Source organism: Oryctolagus cuniculus, chromosome 17 (assembly GCF_051225735.1).
Source record: "Oryctolagus cuniculus isolate XC-2025 breed Fujian yellow rabbit chromosome 17, ASM5122573v1, whole genome shotgun sequence".
Lineage (NCBI taxonomy): Eukaryota > Metazoa > Chordata > Mammalia > Lagomorpha > Leporidae > Oryctolagus > Oryctolagus cuniculus.
This window is the reverse complement of record NC_142883.1, coordinates 4,960,618-4,983,772: the sequence shown is the minus strand read 5'-3', so window position 1 is coordinate 4,983,772 and position 23,155 is coordinate 4,960,618. Positions and strand designations below refer to the sequence as shown.

The 23,155-nt window shown below is 65.4% G+C and overlaps 2 protein-coding genes across 2 annotated transcripts in view; one reads left to right on the top strand and one right to left on the bottom strand.

The window, feature by feature from the left end:
* MYO15B (myosin XVB) overlaps window positions 1-21,837 on the top strand; it is a 28,810-nt gene extending 6,973 nt beyond the window's left edge. The window contains exons 15-64 of the mRNA XM_089318008.1: window positions 925-1,050; window positions 1,696-1,773; window positions 1,947-2,062; window positions 2,152-2,197; window positions 2,282-2,406; window positions 3,145-3,262; window positions 3,460-3,623; window positions 6,628-6,721; window positions 7,235-7,291; window positions 7,922-7,979; window positions 8,148-8,278; window positions 9,658-9,753; window positions 9,850-10,085; window positions 10,173-10,351; window positions 10,528-10,600; window positions 11,065-11,226; window positions 11,389-11,489; window positions 11,593-11,669; window positions 11,789-11,870; window positions 12,014-12,112; window positions 12,247-12,350; window positions 12,445-12,636; window positions 12,781-12,862; window positions 13,038-13,141; window positions 13,302-13,564; window positions 13,644-13,731; window positions 13,836-14,048; window positions 14,497-14,616; window positions 14,708-14,767; window positions 15,275-15,350; window positions 15,459-15,577; window positions 15,736-15,854; window positions 15,941-16,082; window positions 16,243-16,354; window positions 16,457-16,626; window positions 16,779-16,930; window positions 17,047-17,101; window positions 17,189-17,261; window positions 18,093-18,169; window positions 19,009-19,082; window positions 19,172-19,287; window positions 19,379-19,473; window positions 19,581-19,658; window positions 19,739-19,835; window positions 19,979-20,124; window positions 20,299-20,414; window positions 20,719-20,852; window positions 20,983-21,116; window positions 21,221-21,361; window positions 21,478-21,837. Coding sequence (XP_089174134.1) covers window positions 925-1,050; window positions 1,696-1,773; window positions 1,947-2,062; window positions 2,152-2,197; window positions 2,282-2,406; window positions 3,145-3,262; window positions 3,460-3,623; window positions 6,628-6,721; window positions 7,235-7,291; window positions 7,922-7,979; window positions 8,148-8,278; window positions 9,658-9,753; window positions 9,850-10,085; window positions 10,173-10,351; window positions 10,528-10,600; window positions 11,065-11,226; window positions 11,389-11,489; window positions 11,593-11,669; window positions 11,789-11,870; window positions 12,014-12,112; window positions 12,247-12,350; window positions 12,445-12,636; window positions 12,781-12,862; window positions 13,038-13,141; window positions 13,302-13,564; window positions 13,644-13,731; window positions 13,836-14,048; window positions 14,497-14,616; window positions 14,708-14,767; window positions 15,275-15,350; window positions 15,459-15,577; window positions 15,736-15,854; window positions 15,941-16,082; window positions 16,243-16,354; window positions 16,457-16,626; window positions 16,779-16,930; window positions 17,047-17,101; window positions 17,189-17,261; window positions 18,093-18,169; window positions 19,009-19,082; window positions 19,172-19,287; window positions 19,379-19,473; window positions 19,581-19,658; window positions 19,739-19,835; window positions 19,979-20,124; window positions 20,299-20,414; window positions 20,719-20,852; window positions 20,983-21,116; window positions 21,221-21,361; window positions 21,478-21,555 — 5,748 coding nt within the window. The 3' untranslated portion in view covers window positions 21,556-21,837. The remainder of the gene's footprint in view (window positions 1-924; window positions 1,051-1,695; window positions 1,774-1,946; window positions 2,063-2,151; window positions 2,198-2,281; window positions 2,407-3,144; window positions 3,263-3,459; window positions 3,624-6,627; window positions 6,722-7,234; window positions 7,292-7,921; window positions 7,980-8,147; window positions 8,279-9,657; window positions 9,754-9,849; window positions 10,086-10,172; window positions 10,352-10,527; window positions 10,601-11,064; window positions 11,227-11,388; window positions 11,490-11,592; window positions 11,670-11,788; window positions 11,871-12,013; window positions 12,113-12,246; window positions 12,351-12,444; window positions 12,637-12,780; window positions 12,863-13,037; window positions 13,142-13,301; window positions 13,565-13,643; window positions 13,732-13,835; window positions 14,049-14,496; window positions 14,617-14,707; window positions 14,768-15,274; window positions 15,351-15,458; window positions 15,578-15,735; window positions 15,855-15,940; window positions 16,083-16,242; window positions 16,355-16,456; window positions 16,627-16,778; window positions 16,931-17,046; window positions 17,102-17,188; window positions 17,262-18,092; window positions 18,170-19,008; window positions 19,083-19,171; window positions 19,288-19,378; window positions 19,474-19,580; window positions 19,659-19,738; window positions 19,836-19,978; window positions 20,125-20,298; window positions 20,415-20,718; window positions 20,853-20,982; window positions 21,117-21,220; window positions 21,362-21,477) is intronic.
* Window position 21,838: 1 nt separating this feature from the next.
* The window catches only part of RECQL5 (RecQ like helicase 5), a 37,786-nt gene continuing 36,469 nt past the window's right edge, over window positions 21,839-23,155 (bottom strand). Inside the window, exons 17-19 of the mRNA XM_008250950.5 lie at window positions 22,851-23,075; window positions 22,607-22,676; window positions 21,839-22,529 (exon numbers count right to left, since the gene is read on the bottom strand). Coding sequence (XP_008249172.3) covers window positions 22,429-22,529; window positions 22,607-22,676; window positions 22,851-23,075 — 396 coding nt within the window. The 3' untranslated portion in view covers window positions 21,839-22,428. The remainder of the gene's footprint in view (window positions 22,530-22,606; window positions 22,677-22,850; window positions 23,076-23,155) is intronic.

Below are 23,155 nucleotides of genomic sequence, written 5' to 3'. Positions count from 1 at the left end.
TCCTGCCATCGGATCAGCGCGGTGCGCCGGCCGCAGCGCGCCAGCCATGGCAGCCATTGGAGGGTGAACCAACGGCAAAGGGAAGACCTTTCTCTCTCTGTGTGTCTCTCTCTCACTGTCCACTCTGCCTGTTAAAACACACACACACACACACACACACACAGTGTTAACTGGATGGAGTTCCCGGCTCCTGGCTCTGCCCTGGCCCGGGCGTCTGGGGAGTGAAGCAGCAGGTGGATAACACTCGTTTATTCTCACTGAGACACTTGCAGTCCCTGGCTCCTAACAGAGCGGGTCAGCTCGTGGAGGACTGCTCTTCCCGGCTCGCCGCGTCAAGTGTCGGTAAAACGTGTCACGGGCGTCTTTCAAGTCCCAGGGCCACTTCTGGAATCGCCCAGCAGGTTTTCTAGGGCTCAGTGACATCACTTTAGGCCTGTGGTGTTTGTTTGTTGGTTATTTTTATTTATCTGAAAGGCAGAGAGAGACAGAGAGAGAGACAGAGAGCCTGCTCATTCACTCCCCAGAGGCCTGCTACAGCCAGGGCTGGCACAGGAGAAGCCGGGAGCTGGGAGCTTCTTCCAGGTCTCCCACGCGGGTGCAGGGGCCAAGCACGTGGGCATCTTCTGCTGCTCCCAGGCCACAGCAGAGTGGGATCAGAAGTGGAGCAGCCGGGACTTGAACCGGCGTCCATATGGGATGCCGATGCTGCAAGTGGCTTAACCCACTATGCCACAGTGCCGGCCCCCAGGGAGCACATCCTTAAGGAGACTCAGACTTATGTGACTGTGCCCATCTGAGGATGAGGTTTGGAGGAGCAACTCCACACACCCCAGGATTCCCGGTGCTGGGGTCAGGGGCGGGGGCGCAGTGCGGGCCAGGAGTGGCCTGTGCGAGGGCTTGGGGGCCCCTCTCCCCCTCCCGCAGGCCACGGACCACACCTTCCTCCAGAAGTGCCACTACCACCACAGCAGTCACCCCGGCTACGCCAAGCCCCAGCTGCCTCTGCCCGTCTTCACCGTGCGCCATCACGCCGGGAGTGTCACCTACCAGGTAACTGGCCTCAGGTGGACGCCGGGGTGGGCCCGGGAGGCTGCGTGACCCCGGTGTCCCCTCCTGAGCCGAGTCACCAAGCGAGGGAGAAGGCAGGGGAGGAGAGGCCCCGCCAGCCCACCCAGGTGTGAGCTTGAAGCGCTGGTTCTGGCTGAGAATCATGCGACAGCGTCCAGACCAAGAGGCCAGAGCACAGCGCGCCAGCTGCCCCTGAGAACCCGGCAGGTGCCCCGGCCTCCGGGCCTCTGCTGACTCACTGGCGCGAAGCAGGAGCATTCCTGGGGGACCTGGGATGAAGGGAAGGTGGGGGCGGGCATCTGAGGTAGGGAGAGTCAAGCAGGGCTCCCTGGAGGAGGTGGCAAACTACCCAGGAGTTGCCCAGAAAAGAGACCCGAGGAGTTGGAGAGAAATCAGCAAAAAGATGGAGAAAGCGAAGCAAATGAGGTCGTAAAGCCGGGCAAGAAGAGAGTGTGGCATCGGCCGGGGATGGACGCAGCGCAGCCAAGGCAGCAGCAGAACCGGGACCGCATACGCCGCGGGGCAGACGTCTAAATCACCCACCAGGGAGGCCGGGTTATGGGACACCGCGCCGGGCCCCGCGCCAGCCTTCGTGTGGCTCCCCGCCCTCCCCGTCCGCTCCCACAGGTTCACAAATTTCTACACAGAAACCGGGACCACCTGGACCCGGCCGTGAGGGACGTCCTCGCCCGCAGCCAGCTGCAGGTGCCGGGGCAGCCCCTGGGCCCCACCCGCACACCGGTGCCCCTTCTCTCCTCCCGTGTACCCCGCAGCCCAGCGGCTGCCGTCCAGGCCCCTGGCACCTCGGGTGGTGGGCTGGCCCCCTGGCTCCTCAGGGCAGTGGGGCGGGGATGGGCTGAGTCCCCTCTCGGCCGCAGCTGGTGGGCAGCCTCTTCCAGGAAGCGGAGCCCCAGGCGGAGGGCGGAGCAGGCAAACCCACGCTGGCCTCGCGCTTCCGCCAGTCCCTGGGGACCCTGCTGGCTGAGCTGGGCAGGTGAGAACAGCCCACCCCCACTTCCAGGCATCTGGGATGGGACGGGGCAGGGGTGGCCTGTGCCTAGTGACCCCCACTTCCGCTCACAGGAGCCACATCTATGTCGTCCAGTGCCTTGACCCCAACCCCGGAAAGGTGAGCCCCGCGCACCTGGCCCGTGCCCTCCTGCCCCAGGCCCCCCTCCCCGGCCCCTTCCTGCAGCTCTGTCTTCTGCCACAGATCCCGGGCCTCTTTGATGTGTGCCATGTGGCAGAGCAGCTGCGCCAGGCGGCCGTCCTGGAGGCCGTGGGCACCCGCAGCGCCCACTTCCCCGTGCGGGTGCCCTTCCAGGTCTTCCTGGCCAGGTAGGGCCCAGGCCTGACGGGGAAGGGTCCTGGAGTGAGGGAGGAGCCCCTAGGAGGAGACGGCCCCCAGGCCCAACATCCCCCTCCAACCTTTCCCATTCTGCCCCCTTGCACACACGCCCGCCTAGGGCTGTCAGGACGTGGGGCCACGCCCGCCCTGCGGGCAGCCACTCTGGGCTGGCAGCCACCAGGGGCGCAAGGCGCTGGAGCCCCCTTTGCCTGTGATGGTCTTGGCCAGGAGCACAGCCTGGCAGAGGGCGGAGCTGGAGGCAGGTGTCGGTGAACCTGATGCCGAGAAGCACGGGGTGGGGGGGGGGGGCTCTGTCCTCACCCTCCAGAAACTCACTGACTTAGGGGCCGCCTTCTCCCGGAAGCCCTGAGCCCTGAGGCTGGGGGGAGGGTGTGTGTGTGCTGGGTGGGGGGAGCCGCAGGTGCTGCCCCCCCCCCCCCGCGCGCTCACCAGGGCTGTTTGCAAATGATCCGCTCTCTGCTGCTCTGTAGTCTCCAGCTTCCTCCCCGCACACAGGCCAGCCACCGTGCTGGGGGTGCCGGCCTGGGGCTGGGGGCGGGGGAGGAGCCCTGTGCCCTCTCTGTGTCCCCCCCCACACCTGAGAGCACACTGCCAGGTCCCAGTGCCGTGCCAGGCTTTGAATGACCCAGAGACTGTGCAGAGCCCGAGGGCGCCAGCCAGCAAGTGTGAAAGGAAGTCCTCCCAGTCGCTGGCTGTCCGTGTGGCAGGTTCCGGGCCCTGGGGACCTGGGGGCAGGAGGAAGCCCCTGACCGGGAGAGGTGTGGCACCATCCTGAGCCAGGTGCTGGGGGCCGAGTCCCCGCTCTGTCACCTCGGAACCACCCAGGTGTGTGTGTGTGTGTGTGTGTGTGCAGGGGAGGGAGAGGGACAAGCAGGGACAAACCCAGACTCACCGGTCCTCCCTGGGGCTGGGGAGGTGGGCGGCAGGCGCCCGGGCTCCCCTGAAGAGGCCGCTCGCCTGGCGGGAGGTGCTGAGGCCTGAGCGGAGCGCGGCCCCCACGCCTGACCCCCCACCCCCCGCAGGTTCTGCTGCAGGAGGAGGGCTGGCAGCTGCTGCAGCGTCTCAGGACCCAGCGGCGCTCCCAGGCCCTGCACGCCCTGCGCCGCAGACTCCGTGCCTGCGTGTCCCGCCAGCGGCTCCGCCTCCTGCTCCGGACGCAGGCTTGCGTGCGTGGGCTCCAGGCCAGGTCTGTGGGCGCTGGTGCCGAGGGCTGAAGTGGGTGGGGTGAGGCCCCTCCTCACGGTGGGGTCCCAAGACAAGTCCACCCGCCCCTGCGCCGCCCCGTCAGCACTGGCCTCTCCTTGCTGGAAGTCCACCCACACCTGTGCAGCCTGTACTTGCATTCTCCCCTGGCACGGGCAGCTCATTACCTGCAGGGGCCGCTGAACCTAACCCTAACCGTTGGCTGTTTTTGTATTATTTAAAGATTTATTTATTTGTGAGACAGAGGCATAGTTACAGAGAGAGACAGGGAGAGAGAGAGGGAGAGGTCTTCCATCCTCTGGTTTACTCCTCAAATGGCCACAACGGCCAGAGCTGGGCCTCTCTGAAGCCAGGAGCCAAGAGCTTCCTTCTGGTCTCCCATGTGGGAGCAGGGGCCCAAGCACTTGGACCATCCTCCACTGCTTTTCCAGGCCACAGCAGACAGCTGGGTTGGAAGTGGAGCAGCCGGACTCCAACCGGTACCCATATGGGATGCTGGCACTGCGGGCGGTGGCTTTACCCGCTATGCCACAGCACCAGCCCAGGAATGATCTTGTAAAAGCACGAATCAGGTTGTGTAAGGCCCTGCCTGCCTCTCGGGCCTTGATGTAGGCCGGATTTTCCACTCTGGCTACTTGAGATTTCTTGGTCCTGAGATGCTACCTCCCCCTTCTCACCTCGTCAGCGCCTCTCCGAGCTCACGGCCTGTCTTCCCTGGGTCACCCAGCTGCTGTGGCTGCCACCTGCTCCGTTCCCCTGGGTGACGCCCTGTTGATGCAGGGTGCTTCGGAGTCAGGCTCAGGTGCTGAACCCGCCCCTGGGGCTCGTGCGGCCAAGACCTGAGTGACGTCAGTGCCAGGGTACAGAGCACCGGGCAGACAGACACTGGCTGCTGCTATTTCGAGTGCTGTCAGCACACAGCAAGCTCTGCACCACTGAGCAACAACTCCCGTCCCCTCTCCGCCGTCGCTGGCAACCTCCCATATACTCTCTGCGGTTCTGGATGTATTTACCTCATTATTTTGAAAGGCAGAAGACACAGGGTTCTCCAAGCCGCTGGTCACCTCACCGAATGCCTGCAGAGTCGGGAGCCGGGAGCTCGGTCGGGGTCTCCCGTGTGGGTGGCAGGGACCCAATGACTTGAGCCGTCCCTGCTGCCTCCCAGGATTCCCATTAGCAGGGACTTGGAATCAGGAGTGGAGCCTGGACTCGAACCTGGGCACTGGAATATGCGACGTGGGCTGAACGCCCACCCTTGTCGTAGACATCCTGCGGACATGACTCACGCATTTCCAGTTGCGTCTGGCTTGTTTCACTGAGCGTCAGATTTCAGCCTTCGTCCACACCGTGGCGTGTGTCGGAATTTCAGAGTTGCCTTCTTTCCGGCTCCGTAGTGTTCCACCGTGGCCAGAGCACGTGTATCGAACCACTCACCATTGATGGACCTTCTTTATGAACCAGGCTGCAGGGAAACGGGGTCTGTCTCAGGATCTATTCCAGTTTTTCTTGTTTTATAGTGTTTATTTATTTGAAAGTCAGCATTACACAGAGAGAGAAGGAGAGGCAGAGAGGGAGAGAGAGACACAGAGAGAGGTCTTCCATCAGCTGGTTCACTCTCCAATTGGCCGCAAAGGCCGGAGCTGTGCCGATCCGAAGCCAGGAGCCAGGAGCTTCTTCCGTATCTCCCCTGTGGGTGCAGGGGCCCAAGGACTTGGGCCGTCTTCTACTGCTTTCCCAGGCCACAGCAGAGAGCTGGATGGGAAGTGGAGCAGCCGGGACTTGAACCAGTGCCCATATGGGATACCGGCACTGCAGGCGGCAGCTTTACCCACTACGCCACAGCGCCGGCCCCTCCAGTTTTTCTTTCCGAATCTTTGGGGTCGATTCTTGGGAGTGGAGTGGCCGGGCTGTACCATAGGTCTGAGTTGAGCGTTTTGAGGGCTCGCCACCCCGTTTCCTGCAACGGCCGCACTGTGTATGTTCTTGCTGCAGTGTGCATGGCCCTAACTTGTCTACGTCCTGGACAACCCTTATTTTCTGGTTTTTAAAAGGCAGCAATCCTTGTGGGTGTGAAGTGCTATCTTAGGTTTTTTTTTTTTTATATATATAATTATTTATTGGAAAAAAAGTTACAGAGAAGGAGAGAAATGTTCCACCCACTAATTCACTCCCCAAATGACTGCAAGCACTGGGGTTGAGTCAGCCCAAAGTCAAGAGCCTGGAACTCCATCCAGGCCTCCCGCTTGGGTGGCAGGGGCCCAGTCACATCTGCTTTCCCAGGCGCATTAGCAGGGAGCTGGACTGGAAGTGGAGCAGCCGGGGTTTTCAACCAGGGCTTGGCTATGGGATGCCGGCGTCACATCCCATTTCGTAGCGCTAACCAACCTCGCTCACGCTCTCTCCGCTACGTCAGGAAAACCCACTGTGTTTTCTCTGCTTTCACTCCGCAGTCAACACAGACCGCTGCTGGGACCCCGAAAGGAGCGGGGGTCCCCACAGCAAGCGAGCCCTCGGTTCAGTGGTGGACGCCAGCTGGGTGTCCTTGCGTTCAGTTCTGACGCTGTTGGCTGGGGGCAGCCCCGGACCCCGCAGGTCGAGGACGCAGCCCCCACGGCCGCCCGCCCCCCGGTGGCCCTGCCTGTGTTCCCTCCACGCCTCTCTTTGATGCTCCGCCTTTTGAATACATAAGTCGCCCTTTGAAGATAGCAGAAATACCCCAGAATCCTCAGTCCCTCTGTCTGCCCATCCATTTCATCTCATCGCGAGCCGCGTGTTGCAGCCACCGTCAGCCCACAGGTGGCGAGAAGACCCAGCAGGTGACACGGCCAAGCCCAGGCCGCAGCCCCCGCGCCCAGCGGTCGGCCCCCTCGGCCTCTGCAGCTCCTCGGCTTCCCTTCTCGCTGCTTCCTCCAGGCACAGGGCTCTGTGTGGGCTTGGGGTCCCGGGCAGGAGGTGTGAGTTGGGTCCCTCTGCTCCCCCGCCTCCAGGAAGCGCTACCTGCGGCGGCGGGCAGCCCTGGGACGCCTGCACTCCCTCCTGCTGCTGGCGCGGCCCCTGCTCTGGATACGCCAGAGGCTGCAGGTGCAGGGCTGTCGGATGGGCCGCGGGACGGGGCGGGGGTCTCAGGGAAGAGGCCAGGCAGCCTGGGCTGGCCACGATGGCTGCGTCCCCACAGCCGGAGACCTCCAAGGCCCAGCTCCCTCACCAGCCGGAGGAGGCTGCTGCGCCAGGAAGTCACAGTCTCCCCTCGCCCTGCCCTCGCCCCCCAGGCCCGGGGCTCCCTCCCACCCCCTCCAGCCTCCCAGGGCCCCTTCTGCTCTCCCCTCCCTTGCCTGGTGACTCCAATTTGTGGGCCATAAAGCGGCTCAAAGGTCAATGCCCCTCCCTGGCTGGACTTTGGGCCCTGGGACCATTCCTTCCTTTCTCCCAGCCCTGGCAGACCGGCAGTGACGCCCACGGCGGGCGGGCGGCGCGGCCCGGAGCCCCGGGCACACAGGGCGTCTTGGCACAGGAGGGGCCGAGTGGGCTGGGGAGGAGCCAGGGGAGACTCCCGGTGACTCCCTGGGTGTCAGCTCTTCCTGCCTCTCCCCACAGCTTGGACACTGGAGTGGCCGGCACAGCGGCCAGGACTCTGGGGAAATGCTGAGCGAGGTAGGTGGCCTGGAAGCCGCGGGGGGCGAGGCCAGTGGTCGTTATGAGCCCACTGAGGCTGGCGTGGTCTGGGGGAGTGGGGGCCGCTGTGGGTTCTGGCCGTCACGGCGCCGCTGAGACTGGCTGCCCTTGGACCTCCACGGCTCGGGCCACCCTCTGACAGCTCATGGGGCTCCGCTGGTTTGAGCGTCCCAGATCGGAGCCCTTGGTCTTTTTTTTTTTTTATCTTTCCTCCAGATCTTTTTATTTAATTGAAAGGCAGAGTTATGGGGTTGGGGGAAGGAGAGAAAGAGATCGTCTATCCACTGGTTCACTCCCCAGGTGGCCTCAACAGCCGGGGCTGGGCCAGGCCAAAGCCAGGACCCTGGAACCCCATCTGGGTGTCCCACATGGGCGCAGGGGCCCCAGCACTTGGGCCGTCCTGCACTGCTTCCCCAGGTGCAGTAGCAGGGAGCTGGATCGGAAGCAGATGGGACTCCCGTGTTGCAAGTGGCAGCTTAACCCACTGTGTCATGGCGGGCCCTGGAGCTCTTGGTCTCCACGGGGATGTGTATCATCCCAGGGCCGAGGGGACACTGGGGCCCTGGCCCCCTCCCCTCACCCCGGAGTGACTTGTTCTGTCTCTGCCAGGAGCTAGGGCGGCTGGAGATCCCAGCTGAGCTGGCCGCCACCCTGAGGACAGCGAAAGGTGAGTCACGGGCGTCCTCTTGCCTGCCCCCTTCCCCGTGGGGGGGTCTGTCCTGTGGTCCCACCCTCTGATGCTTCTGGCCCCCCAGCTCCCGCCCCACTGCCTGTGAACCAGGGGCGCGGGGTGGAGGTGGGGCGTGACTGGCTGCCTCCCGGTGTTCCCTCCCAGGCCACCTGGCCGGCCTGGCCGGGAGCATCACGGAGTGCCTGCCGCCTGAAGTCCCTGCCCGGCCCCGCCTGGCCCTCCCGCCAGACATCGACCAGTTCCCCTTCTCCAGCTTCATCGCCACCAGTTTTCAGGTGGGTCCCGGCCTCTCCCCGCTGGCCCTGCCCCTCCCAGCCCTTAGCACCTGCCGGGCAGACAGGTGCCCCTGCCGTCCTCCACCCCGCCTCCTCTCTGGCCGGTCAGCAGCCGGTGGACACGGCTGTATTGCTGGGAACATTCCTGTGAAGCGGAAAAGCTTCAATACCAGGGTTCTTTCCACCCACAGGGTTTTTTTTTTTTCTTCTTCAAGATTTATTTGTTTATTTGAAAGTCAGAGTTACACAGAGAGAAGAGGCAGGGGGGCAGATCTTCCATCCACTGGTTCAGTCCCCAATTGGCCTCAACTGCCAGAGCTGCGCTGATCCGAAGCCAGGAGCCAGGAGTGTCTTCCGGGTCTCCCACGCGGGTGCAGGGGCCCAAGCACTTGGCCCATCTTCTACTGCCCTCCCAGGCCACAGCAGAGAGTTGGATCAGAAGTGGAGCAGCCGGGACTTGAACTGGCGCCCCATGGGATGCTGGCACTGCAGGCGGTGGCTTTTCCTGCTGCGCCACAGCGCCGGCCCCTGGGCACAGGTTTATCTTGCCCGCGGTATTGCCCTTCCACGGAGGTCCTTAAAGAAAGTTTAATGACCAGGGAGCCATCATGCCCGCCTGGTTCAGTATAAACACAGGACGCAGATGGCACACGGAGCAGCTTCTTGATCTTGCTTAAAAATAATGGTTAGGGGCCGGCGCTGTGGTGTAGTAGGTAAAGCTGACCCCTGCAGTGCCGGCATCCTATATGGGCGCCGGATCGAGTCTCAGCTGCTCCACTTCCGATCCAGTTCCCTGCTGTGGCCTGGGAAAGTCAGTAGAAGATGCCCAAGTGCTTGGGCCCCTGCACCCACGTGGGAGACCCGGAAGAAGCTCTTGGCTCTGGGCTTTGATCTGGCACAGCCCTGGACATTGCGGTCACTTGGGGAGTGAACCAGCGGATGGAAGACCTCTCTCTCTCCCTGTAACTCCGCCTTTCAAATAAACAATGAATCTTAAAAAAAAAAAAAAAAGGAAAGAAGGAGGGAAGGTGAAAAGAGAAAGAAGGAGAATGGAAGGGAAGAAATCAATTTGTTAAAACAAAACAAAACAAAACTGGTAGTTGGGGGAGGAGTGCATGGAATGTTCTAGAATGAGTGCACAAAAAGTGGGACCAGAAATAGGAGCTAAAATGGTGTTCTCGCTGGCAGGGTGATGTTAGTTGTGGGGTCATTATCTTCATTATACTGTTCTCGGAGTTCTATCAATTTTCTAATCAAAGAGCTGGGGGCCAGCCATTCCCCCCAGGCTGTGTGCTCCTGTAGGGCTCCCTGGGGACCGTCCTCCCACCTGTCAGTGCGACGGGACGTGCCCAGGCGCCGTGTCCCCCTCCCTCACGCAGGAGCCGTCCCTGCCCAGCCCAGGGCAGCCACTGGCCAGGCCCCTGACCCGCCTGGATGCTGAGAACTCTGAGCCGGCCCTGGACATCAACAGGGTGGTGAGTGACACGGCGGGGAGGGGACAGGCGGGGCCTGGCCACGTGCGTGCACACGGGAGCCCTGCATCTCCACCCTGGCCTGGCTCTGTGTCACAGATGCTGCGGCTACTGGGGGACGGATCCCTGCCCCCCTGGCAGGAGCAGGCCATGGGCTTGTACCTGGTGCGGCAGGGCCAGCGCTGCCCAGGGCTCCGGGACGAGCTCTTCAGCCAGCTGGTGGCCCAGCTCTGGCACAACCCAGACGAGCAGCAAAGCCAGCGAGGCTGGGCCCTCATGGCTGTCCTGCTCAGTGCCTTCCCCCCGACGCCTGCCCTGCAGAAACCGCTGCTCAAGTAAGGGGGCTGGCGAGTGGGGGCCGGGCCGGGGCAGGGGGAGTCGGGGACCACCCGCCTCCACAGCAGCCCGCGCTGTTCCCCCAGGTTCGTGTCTGACCAGGCCCCCCAGGGCATGGCGGCGCTGTGTCAGCACAAGCTCCTGGGGGCCCTGGAGCAGACGCCGCTGGCCCCCGGGGCCGCACGGGCCCATCCCCCTACCCAGCTCGAGTGGACGGCCGGATGGCGGCGGGGCCGCATGGCGCTGGACGTGTTCACCTTCAGTGGTGATGGCCGCCTCCTGCAGAGGCCTCCCCAGACCCGGGGCGCGGCGGGGTGGGGCGCTTCCTCCCGGGACCCCTTCCTGCTGCCCCTCCCTTGGGACCCGGCTCTCCCCTCCGCAGCCCTTGGCCATCAGGAAGGGCCCGGCTGACCCTCACTCTCTGCGCCCCCCGCCCCACAGAGGAGAGCTACTCAGCCGAGGTGGAGTCCTGGACCACAGGGGAGCAACTGGCTGGGTGGATCCTGCAGAACAGGTGTGGGGTCGGGGGGGTACGGCCAGACCCCAGCATTGTCCCCCACCCTCGGCTGCCCACAAGGGCCAGGGGCAGGGGAGGTGTGAGGTGAGAGGCCGGGGTCCAGACTGTGATTATAAAGGGGAATAAGCACCCGTGCCCAGATTCCAACTCAGTAGGTCCACAAATAAGTGGGAGCATTAGAGCCACGAGGTACCCACTGAGGGTGTTCCTGCTGCTGGCAAGCGGGTGCCTGCAACTGGAGGGGCTCCAGGGCACAGGTTTATCTTGCCCGCGGTATTGCCCTTCCACGGAGGTCCTTAAAAATGTTTAATGACCAGGGAGCCATCAAGCCCGCCCCGTTCAGTATAAACACAGGACGCAAGTGGCACACGGAGCAGCTTGGCCCGCCCTCGGTCCCTGTCCCTTCTGGATGGCCGTGGGCCTTGCTGACCACCCCTACTGCACACCCCTGTCCCCTGCAGAGGCCTGGAGGCGCCCCCTCGTGGCTGGTCTGTGTCACTGCACTCCGGGGACACCTGGCAGGACCTGGCTGGCTGCGACATTGTGCTGGACCTCATCGGCCAGACCGAGGACCTGGGGGACCCAGCCCAACCCCAAGGCTACCCCATAACCCCCCTTGGCCTGTGAGTTTCTCCCATCTCCCCGCCCCTGCTGGTGACACCCACAGCCACCCTTCGGTGCTTCCCAGCCCTCCGAGCCGAGCCTCCTCCTGCCCCCGTAGCAGCTTCCACCTTTGGCCTTGGCCTGGACGCCGCCCCCTTAGCCAGACCCACTGTTTCCTGCAGAGCCGAGGACATCCCCCCCGCCCCTGGTGTCCAGGCCCCCACACTGCCCCCAGGCCTCCCTCCAGGTCCAGCTCCAACACTGCCCGGCACGGGACACGCAGGTGAGGCCGACCTGGGCACTCTGGGACTGGCAGAGTGAGGGGCATGGGGTGCGGGAAGCCCCTCGCCCAGGCTCTCTCACACAGCCCTCTCCCTGCCCCACAGGGGAGGCCCGGACGCCGGGGAGCCTGGAGGGCTTCCTGGACCACCTCTTCGAGCCGGTCTTCTCCCCGGGAGGCAGCGTGAGTGTCCTGAGTGGCCACCCCGCCCGCATCCTGCCCCTGGCCTGTGCCCCTGGGCCTCTGCTGCCTCTTCCACTGTTCCGGGGCTCAGCTCTGACCTGTGACCCTGGCCCCTGCAGGACCTGGAGCAAGGCTGGGCTCTGAGCGGCCGCATGAAGGGAGGGGGTGGCATCGGGACCCCGCAGCAAGCCTACCCCTTCGGTGAGTGCCAGGCTGATTCTCACACAGGGCCTCCTGGGCATGGCCTGGGACCCGTCGGACAGCTGGGGTCCTACCTGGGGCTGGGAGGGAGGCGGCGTGCGGGCCCAGGCCGGGACTAACCCAGGAGGGCCCTGTTCCCTTAGTGTACCCAGGGGTGGTGCAGATGCCCGGGTACCAGCCGGCCATGATACCTGCACCCTTGTCCATGATGCCAGCGATGGGCACAGTCCCCACCATGCCAGGTATGACTGGGCTGGGGGCACCGGCTCCCTTCTCAGGAGGGAGGGTCCTGCCGGGAGCCCAGAGGGCACAGTGGGCCCAGGGCCTTGAGCTGGGCCGAGGCGCTCACCTGGTCGGCCCACGGGTGCCCTCGCAGCCATGATGGTGCCGCCACAGCCGCAGCCGCTGCTCCCCAGCCTGGACACGAGGCAGCTGGCGCAGCAGCAACAGAACTTCATCAACCAGCAGGCGATGCTCTTGGTGAGGGGCGGGGCCCGCCCGGCTGCCTGGGGGAGCACAGGGCCAGGGCCGGGCCCGCCAGGGCTCTCATCCGGCCACCGCCCCGCCCCCTCAGGCCCAGCAGATGACCACGCAGGCCATGAGCCTGTCCCTGGAGCAGCAGGCCCAACAGCGCCAGCGCCAGGCGCAGGCCTCCAGGGACGCCGCCCAGGACCCACCCCCTGCCGTCACCCCAAAACCCAAGAAGCCCCCTACTCCCCGGGTGGAGCCAAAGCGGGATCCGGAGCCTGTGGGCGCCAGCTTGAGGGTAAGAAGCCAAGGCCAGGCAGAGGGGGTGGGGGCAGCAGGTGCCAGGGCTGCAGGGGTGAGAGACACGGGGTGGGGGGCAGGAGTCAGGGAGATGCGGAGTGTGGCGACCCTGCTGTGGGGCTGCTCTCTCTCCGTCTGCCAGGACGAGGACTCGGAAGACTCCCCGGACAGGCCCCTGTACCCCAAGAGCTTCCAGCAGAAGCGGGACTATTTCCAGAAGATGGGTGAGGAGGCGCAGGGTGGCAGCCCACACGGAAACTCAGCTCAGGCCCCTGAGCTGGCTGGGGCGGGGTGTGCCCTGCTCCCCTGAGTCCCTGTGGCCTTTCCAGGACCCCAGACGGGGGACGGGGCAGCTCCCTGGGGGATCGTGGGTGATGGAGTCCATCTGGGCACCTACAGGGCAAGAGCAAATCAGGGTGAAAACCATGAAGCCTCCAGCCAAGATCCGGATCCCACAGCAGGAGGAGGAGGAGGAGGAAGGGGAGGAGGAGAAAGGAGAGGACGTGGGAGCAGGTATGGGGGGGGGGGCCTGAGGCGCCTGTGGCTCTGCAAGGCTGTGTTTAATGGTCTCTCCTTTTCCGGTCAGTGCCGGCCCCTCCTCCTCCCCCAGGAGAGAAGAAGCCCCTGCAACGAGGCAGGGACAAAGCTGCCAACGAGGCCGAGCCAGAGCCGGAGGAGAAGGCGGGGCCGGCCCCCCCTCGTCCCCCAGGAGGGAAGGAGCCCCTGCAACGAGGCAGGGACAAAGCTGCCAACGAGGCCAAGCCAAAGCCGGAGGAGAAGGCGGGGCCGGCCCAGGGCAGGAGGCCCACGGTGCGCAACTTGAACGGCACGTCCCAGCGGCCAGAACCTAGCAGGGAAATCCGCAACATCATCCGGATGTACCAGAGCCGCCCGGGGCCGGTGCCTGTGCCCGTACAGCCATCCAGGTGGGCTCCCTGGTGGAGGCGGCCTCCCTCTGCAGGGAATCACCCCGTGCACCTGGTGACCTCCTCCTTCTCCCGCAAGGACCCCCAAAGCCTTCTGGAAGAAAAACGACCCCAAGGACGAGGCTCTGGCCAAACTGGGGATCAACGGTACCCACTCCCCCCCCTCGGTGAGCACCCCCGTCTGGCCCGTCTGGGTGCTGGGCTGCTCTGGGCAGGGCTCGCTTGCCTTTGTCCCTAGACTCAGCCTGCACGTCCTCTCTGCACCCCTCAGACGCTGTCCCCCAGCCTAGGGAAGGCGCCCCCACCGGCTGTGGCTCCACGGCCCAAGGATGCCCCCCGGCCCGGGCCCTCCAGCTCCATCCGGGAGAAGCAGGAGCCCCTCCGGGACCTGTTCAGCCATACCCTGCCCGCTGCCCAGGCACTCCCTCCTCCACCGGCACCCCCCTTGCCTCCACCTGTGGACCCCGGGACCCCAGCGGCAGAGCCTCATGGTGAGGACCCCGGCGCCCTGCGTGGTGGGCTTCGCCAGGGCAGCTCTCGGCACCCAGGGCTGAAGTCATCCCCACCCGGCCAACGGCCCCGGCTTCCGGACTTTGAGCCGGGGGTGGGGTGTCCAGCTTCCTCGTTCCTGCCCAGGGCGGGGGCCGGGCACCCCCGGGACCTTTCTGGGACCGAGGAGCTGTCACACACAGGGTGTTGTCCTTGATGCAGCTGTGACAGCTCCGTGGGGAATTTAGTGGCCCTGGTGACGTGGTCAGGATCACCAGGGGCCACTGAGGACAGGACGTGGAGGCGGGAGCAGGTGCCGTGAGCCAGAGTGAGGTGGCTGGAGGCGGAGTGCGGGGCCTTTTGGGGGGGCTCGTGGGGCTGATGGTCTCCCTCCTGACGGCCCAGTCACCTCGCCTGAGGGCCCGCACCCCTCCCACCCCCGCCCCCGCGACTTGCCGGAGCCCATGAGGGACCAGGGGTTCTCCACCCGGCTGCTGGTGCCTTCCGGCAGCGTGTGCTTCTCCTACGCCAGCGCCCCCTGGAGGCTGTTCCTGCGCAAGGAGGTGGGCGAGAGGATGGGGCCTGGGGGAAGGCAGAGGTAGGCTGGGTGGGGACCCCCTGCTGATCTCAGCCCTGCCTTGTCTCCTGGGCCAGGTGTTTTACCCCCGGGAGGCCTTCAGCCACCCCTACGGCCTCAAACTCCTCTGTGAGCAGGTGAGAGCCTGGCCCACCTGCCGACCTGCGACTCCGGGGCAGGCGGACTGCCCATGGGGCCCTGGCCGCACCCCTGGGCTGGATTAACACCAATGTGTGTGTGTGGGGGGCGTAGGAGCTTCTTAAATGGTGGTCATCACTTTGCCACCTCTGGGTGTTCCCAGGACTGCACCTCTGTTCCCTAAATCTGCAGTCGCCTCTCCCCCCCCCCTCCCCCACCGTCCCGTCTTCCAGGGAGGCTTATTTCAGCTGAGCCAACAGCAGCTGAGGTGGGGTCCCTGCGCAGGGAGGCGGCTGGAGCCCAGGGGGAAGGGGGAGAGACAGGAGAGCTGTTTGGGCAGACTCAGCCCTGGGTGTGGGAACCCTGGGTCTCTCCCTGCCCCAGTGGGCCCTGCTCAGACCACCAAGCCCTGGTGAGCCTCTGCAGCCTCTCTGTGCCTGTGCGTGGCTGCCCTGGGGAGACCCTGACCCCAGGACCTGCTGATGACCGCCCGGCTCTGCCCCCAGATCCTGCGGGACACCTTTGCCGAGTCCTGCACCCGGATCTCCCAGGAGGAGCGGTCCAAGATGAAGGACCTGCTGGGTACCGGCCTGGGGCAGCAGCTGGGGCTGGGGGTGGGGAGGGCGGCCGTGGGAGCGAACCCTGGGAGCAGGGGACCCTGAGCCTGGCCTGGGCCCCTCCCGCCCTCAGGACACTTGGAGGTGGGTCTGGACTCCCTCAGCACCGCCGAAGACAGCGTCAGGAAGCGCATCGTGGTGGCCGCCCGGGACAACTGGGCCAATTACTTCTCCCGCATCTTCCCCGTCTCGGTCAGTGGGGGTAGGGCGTGGGGTGCAGTCTGGACCGCAGTGTGCATAGGCCTGAGCCCTCTGCCGATGGGCGAGGACCCAGCGCAGCTCCAGGGTGTCTGGGGCCATGGTGGGACTCAGGAGCCTGCCGGTGACCCACTCGTGTCCCCCCACGGCAGGGTGGGAACGGCAGCGACGTGCAGCTGCTGGGCGTGTCCCACCGGGGGCTGAGGCTGCTCAAAGTGACCCAAGGCCCCAGCTTCCGCCTGGACCAGCTGAAGACACTCTGCTCCTATAGGTGCGCAGAGCCTGGGCGGGCGTGAGGGGGCGGGGCTGGGCAGGTGGGCCCGGCTGGCCCCCAGCTCACCCGCACCCTGTGCGCAGCTTTGCCGAGGTGCTGGGCGTGGAGTGCCGGGGCGGCTCCAGCCTGGAGCTGTCGCTGAAGAGTGAGCAGCTGGTGCTGCGCTCGGCCCGGGCCAAGGCCATCAAGGCCATGGTGGAGCTATTCCTGAGTGAACTCAAGAAGGCAAGCTTGGCCCACGGGGGGCTGGGCGGGCTCCCCTGCGCCAGCGCTGGATCTGGCTGCTTTCCCTGGGGCTGGGGGTCGTGGCGGGAGCGGGGAGGCCAGCTGTGGGGGCTGGGGGCAGATAGAGTCCCAGGCCCGTCCGCTCCCCCACTGCCCGCAGGACTCTGGCTATGTCGTCGCCCTGCGTAGCTACATCACCGATGACAGCAGCCTGCTCAGCTTCCACCGCGGGGACCTCATCAAGCTGTTGCCGGTGGCCACTCTGGAACCGGGTACCCCCGGGGAGCCGCAGCGGGGCAGGGGGGAGGCACCGCGCGTGGGTGGGCCCCCGGAGGGGCCCGGGGGCTGAGCCTCTGCTCTTGGACTTCTCCCAGGCTGGCAGTTTGGCTCCACCAAGGGCCGCTCTGGGCTTTTCCCTGCTGACCTGGTACAGCCGGCTGCGGCGCCTGACTTCTCCTTCTCGGAGCAGGGGAGCAGCCGCTGGCGCAAGAGCCAGCTGCCGCTGGGGGAGCCGGGGCTGGCGCAGTGGAGCAGGGTCTCGGAGGTGAGGGGGGACCGGCTGTGGCGGGCGGCGCTTGGTCTGCCAGCCTTGCAGGCAGGGGCTGGCCCTGGGCCCCTCGCTGTTGCGGGGGTGAGGGTGGGGCTGGGGCAGGGTCCCTGGGTCTCTGAGTGGCGTCAGATCTCCTGTGCCCCCAGCGCCCTGCACATCGCCGGAGCCAGGCATTCAGCGACGACTCGGAGGCCACCAGCCTGCCCTCCTCTGTGGCCTACTCTTCCCTGTCCGCTGACCCCCACAACTACACCATGCAGGAATTCGCCCTGCGTTACTTCCGGAAGCCGCAGACCCCGTGAGTGCCCTGGGCCAGCCTCTCTCTGTGCACGGAGGCCTCAGGGCTGTCACCAGCCTGTCCTTGCCCTGGAACAAGGGTGGGAGTCAAACAGGGCCTCCCCTCTGCCCCCACAGGCTGGACCTGACAGGTGAGGGGAAGGCCAGAGCCAGCCTGGTGCAGTACACCAAGGTAAGGGCCAGCGGGGACGAGTCTGGCGGCCGCGTCTGCCCTGCCCGCCCCGGGCCCAGACGCTCAGCCCGGCCTCTTTGGCCGCAGGTGCCCATCCAGGAGTCACTCATCAGCTTTAAGGACGAGGACACGAGCAGGCAAGCCGTGGCAAGCTTCCAGGGTGAGTGGCTGCCGTGTCCCGGGGCTGCCACCGTGTGGGCCACGCTGGCTTCAGGAGGGTGCCTGGCTCCCGGGAGAGGGCGACATCGTCACAGCCGGCGAAGAGCGTTTTCATTAAGGAAAGTGGCCAAGGGCAGGCGACTCCACAGAGCAGCCCCGTGCGCTGTCTCAGCACCTCCGCGTGGGCTTGCACACATGCACGCCCAGGTCTGGTGGAAGGAGCAGCTTCGTCCTGGGAAAGAGGTGGCGGCTTCCAGGAATTAGGGACCCACCCCACTTCTCTCCTTCCACGGTTGTCATGGCAACTGTGAACCACCGTGGTGTCTGGGGGACGATTCTTTATGCTAATGCATTATAATGAGGGCGGATGAAGAGTGCGGTCAAGTGAGGCACCATCTTGGATCCAGCTGATTGGCACCAATTCCTTGGCTTGCATTTCGTTTTGCCGTCCTACCACCTGGTGGGCGGAGCTGAGTCTCGCCACGTGCCATCTCACTGGGTCCTCAGCCTGGCACACGGCCCCCCTCTCTCCTTGAGCTCTGCCTGGCCCCGCCCCAGTCTGCCAACTCCATGACGCTCGCTGGGGGTTCCTGTGCCCCCCCTTCTCTCACCCGAGACGTGGGCTGTGGTGTGTGGGACTGAGAGGTCATGGGAGGGTCTGGTCCACGCCACGCATCGTGTGCTAGTCCCGGGGACTTGGTTTCCTTGTCGGTGCAGCAGGAGACAGCTGCCATGCCTGGGCCACATGCAGGTGGCGGGCCAGCCCTGGGTGGCGACAGCTCGGGCTGGGCCAGGCCTGCTGGCAGCTCACTGCGTCTTGTCCTGCCCGCAGCTCTGATGCAGTTTATGGGGGACCAGTCTAAGCGCCGGGGCAAGGACGCGGTGAACCTGCTCTATGAGCTGCTGAAGGTAAAATGTGAGCGCTGTGGGGGCTGGGCAGGTGGGCAGCGGCCACGAGCCCAGAGTGGCTGGCTGGGGTCCCCCTCCCCTGGCCACCTTCAAACGCATCCGAAGCGTTCTCTGAGCACCTACTGCACGTGGGAGGCGTGGTTCTGAACCTAAAGGTGAGGTCTCTGTAGAGCTACCACCTCGTGGGAGGAGGCGGTGGGCAAAGCTGGGGACGGGACAGGGCGTCCGGGCCGGGGGTGGGGGGCAGGGAGCGGCGTGGTGACAGTCCTGACAAGAGCTGAGGCCGAGTGAGGGGACGGTGGGCCCGGGAGGCAGCAGGCTCCGCAGGCTATTGTGGGGTTTCCGGAGGGAAACCGCTGGAGGCTTTTGGGGAGAGCTTTGGTTTGCGTTTGGCGGGGGTCACCCTGGCTGTCGAGATTCTGGGGGGTTAAGGACAAGGGTCCCAGGTAAGAGACTGCGGGCAGCAGCGGCAGAGGTGAGAAGCGGGAGGGTTCGCTGAGGGGCAGAGGGGAGGGGTCTGGGCTGGAAGGGGGCCAGGGAGCCTCTGAGACCACCACGGGGAGTGTAGACGGAGACTCAGGATACAGCCCCGCCCAGGAGCCAAGGAGACCCAGTGACAATGACCATGAAGGGTCAGGAAGTGCGTGAAGACGGTGACTTAGAGTGACCCGTGGGGCAGAGGGTATCAGGCAGAGACTGAGAGGTGGCCGCGGGACGTCCCCTTGGCTGGGCCCCAGCCCGCTGGTGTTAGCAGGATTGCTCCCAACCTCAGATCCCCCGCACCCGCCGGCTCTCGGCCCCAGGCCCGCCCCGCCCACCTGCCCGTCTCATCCCCACAGTTGTCCAGTGAGGAGAACCTCAGGGATGAGATTTACTGCCAGGCCATCAAGCAGGTCACAGGACACCCCCGGCCGTGAGTGGGGACTGGAGGGTGGCGGGGACCTCTGGGGGCAGCACAGCGCCCTAACCGGGCCGGCCTGAGGTCAGGTGTCTGCCCGGCAGGGAGCGCTGCGCGCGAGGCTGGAGCTTCCTCAGCCTCCTCACGGGCTTCTTCCCGCCGTCCACCACGCTGATGCCCTACGTGACCAAGTTCCTGCAGGATTCGGGCCCTGGCCAAGGTGCCTCTGGGGGCAGAGAGCAGGGGAGAGAGCTCAGCGGGCTGGGGAGGGACTGGGACAGGCTCCTGACTGCAGCCTTGCTCGCCGGCAGAGCTGGCCCGGAGCAGCCAGAAGAACCTGCAGCGCACAGTCAAATACGGCGGTCGCCGGCGCCTGCCCCCTCCGAGTGAAATGAAGGCTTTCCTGGTACTGGGCGGGCGGAGGGGCCTTCTGGGACTTCCCCGGCAGGGGGGAGTGTGCAGAGCCGGGACCTCTGCCTGCTGGTGGACTGACCCTGCCATCTGCCCCGGCAGAAGGGACAGGTGGCCCGCCTGCTTCTCATTCACCTGCCTGGGAATGTGGATTACAAGACGAACATTGAGACGTTCACGGTGAGTAGGACTGGGGGCCGTGCACGGGCAGAGGCCACCCTGGCCGCGTGCCCGTTGTCACATGACGCCCGTGTGCGCAGGTGGCAGCGGAAGTGCTGGAGGAGCTGTGCGGGCAGATGGGCATCAGTGACCCCCAGGAACTGCAGGAGTTTGCCCTCTTCCTCATCAAAGGGGAAGGTGAGCCCCGGAGGGAGCAGAGGCTCAGCTGGGTCCGGGGTGCTGGCGTCTCCCCTGCTGGGACCGCTCTCCTGCCGCCCGTGGCGGCAGGGCAGGGCGTGTTCTGAGCAGGGGGCGGCTGTGGACCCCGGCTCCCTGTGCAGGCGAGCTGGTGCGGCCCCTCTGGCCCCACGAGTACCTCAACAGCGTGCTGGTGCACCAGAAAGTGAGCCTGCACAGCCGGCGGCTTGGCTGGGAGACCCCACTGCACTTCGATAACTCCACCTACATCAGCACCCACTTCAGCCAGGTCAGCCCACCCACGCCTGGACTGCTGTGCCCTCGAGTGCCCTACTTCCCGCCTGGGTTACCTCTAAGCCCCCTCCCACGAGGATGTGGGTCTGTGGTAGCTGGAAGGCGGGAGGGGGACGGCAGGACTTTGCTTGCGCCCTGGAGCCGCCAGCTCACGGCCCTCCCTGCTCAGGTGCTGCGGGACTACCTCCAGGGGAAACTGATGGTCAGCGCCCAGGCGGACGCCCAGCTGGCCAGGCTGGCTGCCCTCCAGCACCTTGGCAAGGCTGACAAGAACCCCCCGTCAGAGTGCGTGAGAGCTTGGCCCCTGTACTTCCCATCACTCCTTGCCCCACCTCAGCACTCGCCCAAGGACCTGTCCTCCAGCCCATGACGTGCGCGCCTCCACGGTCAAGGCCACTGGTCTTGTACCCTTCCTGACTAACCAGACAGGCTGCCACACTGGGCCGAGGACCTGTCTCCTCCACCCTACCCCAGGCCCCCTCGCTGCACCCCCAGCAGGCAGCAGTCTGGTTATCCGGCACCTGCTGTATGCCCAGCCCTGCACCAGGTCTGTGGTCGTGGGCGGGACTGAGCCCAGCTGTGTGCCCAGGCAGGAACTGCTGACCTACATCCCGAAGCTGCTGCACTGGCAGGTGGACGTGGCCGCTGTGAGGAGTCTGATGGGGCAGGAGCTGCAGAAGCTGCAAGGACACAGCTCGCAAGAAGCCCAGATCAGCTTCATCAGTGGGTCGGGGGCCAGGAGGGCTGGGTGGACGGCAGACTGAGGCGGCTTCCGTTTCCCTTGTCCTGGGGGGCCACAGAACACAGGTTCCAGGGACCCAGCAAATTCCTGCCTTGTCCTCCCTGTCCCCAGAGGCCACGAGCCAGCTGCCCCTCTTCGGCCACACTGTCTACGTGGTGCAGCGAGTGAGCAACCTGGCCCTCCCCGGACCTGCCCTTCTGGGGCTCAACCGCCAGCACCTCCTCCTGCTGGACCCCGGCTCCCAGGTAGGCAGGGCTTCTGCCCCAGGCGGCCCTCAGGCCATTCCTCTCCACCACCCTGCGGCCCCACCCCAGGGAGCCACGGCCTTCTTTCTATCTGCTTTCCCCAGAAAACGTGTGGCCCCATCGACCTGAAGGACCTGCAGCAGCTGCACCTGCTGAGCCCACTGGAGCCGGGGGGCCCTCCCGGTCTGGAGATCAACTACGGCTCGGCTGACAGCCCTCAGTCCATGTGGCTTGAGCTGCCGCAGGTGAGTGGCCACTGGGGTGCAGCAGGAGCTCGGGCCCACGGGCCGTGCTCAGCAGTGGTGGGGGCGGGGCGGGGGCTGGCCTGGGGGCCCCACACTGACGTGCTTCCTTTGGACAGGCCCAGGAGCTGCTGTACACCATCGTCTTCCTGCTGGACAGCAGCCTGCCCGTGGCCCAGTGGCCAGGTCTCCACTGAGGGTGGGGCGTGGGGAGATGGATTAGAGGCTGTCCGCGGCCCGAGTCCCCCAGGTCATTCTGCTTGGATTTCACACCTGGCTGTGTTCTGGAATCCAGCAGGCCTAAGTGGACACCACTAGGTGGGGGCTGTTAGACAGAGAGGAGCCAGGCTCCCCCAGGGGTGGGCTCCAGGTCTGGGAGATGCCTGCCAGGTCCCAGGCCCCGCCCAGGCCCCCAGGGAGCAGGAGCCCGGGTTTGGGGCACGTGGCTACTGAGGAAATAAAACGCTCGAGGAAAAGGGCTGTGTGCGCGCACGTGTTTACCCAGACACACGCGTGGGACTTTATTCCTCTTGTAAACATCTCGGTGGGGCCTGGCCTTCCTACCAGCAGCGGGGGAGGGAGCAGGGCCGGCTGCTGCCCCCCTTCCCACAAGCTCTGCGCCTGGGGTGAGGCTGGCACCTCAGGGAAGGGGCCTGGCAAGGGCTCCCCCTGAGCAGGCCCCAGCACCCTGGACAGGTGGGCCTCACCCTGGCTTACAGTTCTCTGACGAGAGAGGGAGGGGCCACCCCCCCTCCCACCCAGCGGCAGGCACACCAGCCACCCACCCACCTTCTAGCTTGGGCGTCTGACCAGAGAACCAAGCCCTGGGAGCCAGGAGAGGCAGGGGGGGCGAGACGGGACCACAGGCTTAGGAGGCAGGAAGGTGGGCCGACCCCTGGCCTCTGATCTTGATTTGGGAGGTGTCTGGGGCCATCCCCAAAGCAAGCTGTGGTTAGACAGAGCAAAGACCCTGAGAATGCCCTTGGCACCAGCGAGCCCGCCGGCCTCCCCGCTGGAGAGCAAGGCCAGGCTGGTGTGGGGCAGCGTCTGGGAGGGCAGTCACGGCGGGGTCATCTCTGTGGGTCAAAGAGGCCGTGCCAGTCAGCCTCACTCTCGCACCGGGTCCGGCCGTGGAAGAACTGCTTGATGAGGTTCTGGGCCTCTTCTTTCACTACAGGGGAGGGGGGGATGTGAGGAGGTGAGGGCCGTCTCCTCCCTGCACACCCCGCCCCCTCCCCCAGCACTGACCGTTCCTTCCGGGAGAGGGCCTCTGAGTCAGGAGGTGGGACAGGTGGCGGGCGAAGCCTTTGAACAGCTCCTGGAGGGCACAGGGAAAGGAGCAGCAGGGGGCAGGGCCCGGTCCTGAGCCAGGGCGAGGCGGACCCCAGGGAGGGCCGAGCCGCTTCTGCCTGCAGGGGCTCACGTTCTGTGTCCCCAGCCCCCACTGCTCCCTGTGCGCCAGGCCTGGCTGGAGCCCGCCCGCTCACCCTACCTTGGATGCAAACTTGCCCTCCTTGTAGAAAGGTGTCAGACACTTGACCACAATGTTCGCAGCTTCCTTCAGGGGGATGCCAGGAGCTGACAGCTGGCTGGGGCCTTGGGCGGTGGGGTTCCGGCTGTCCTGGTCACTGGCCGGGATGCTGCCCTTGGCCTCAGCTGAGACAGAGCGCTTGGCTGACGGGCACGGCCTCTTCTGAGCCTGGCTCTCTGGGTCATCCTGGGCAGGGACAAATGCAGTCACTCCTGGGCCCTCATCCACTGACCCCACCCTTCCTACTAGACAACTGGGCCTCAGCG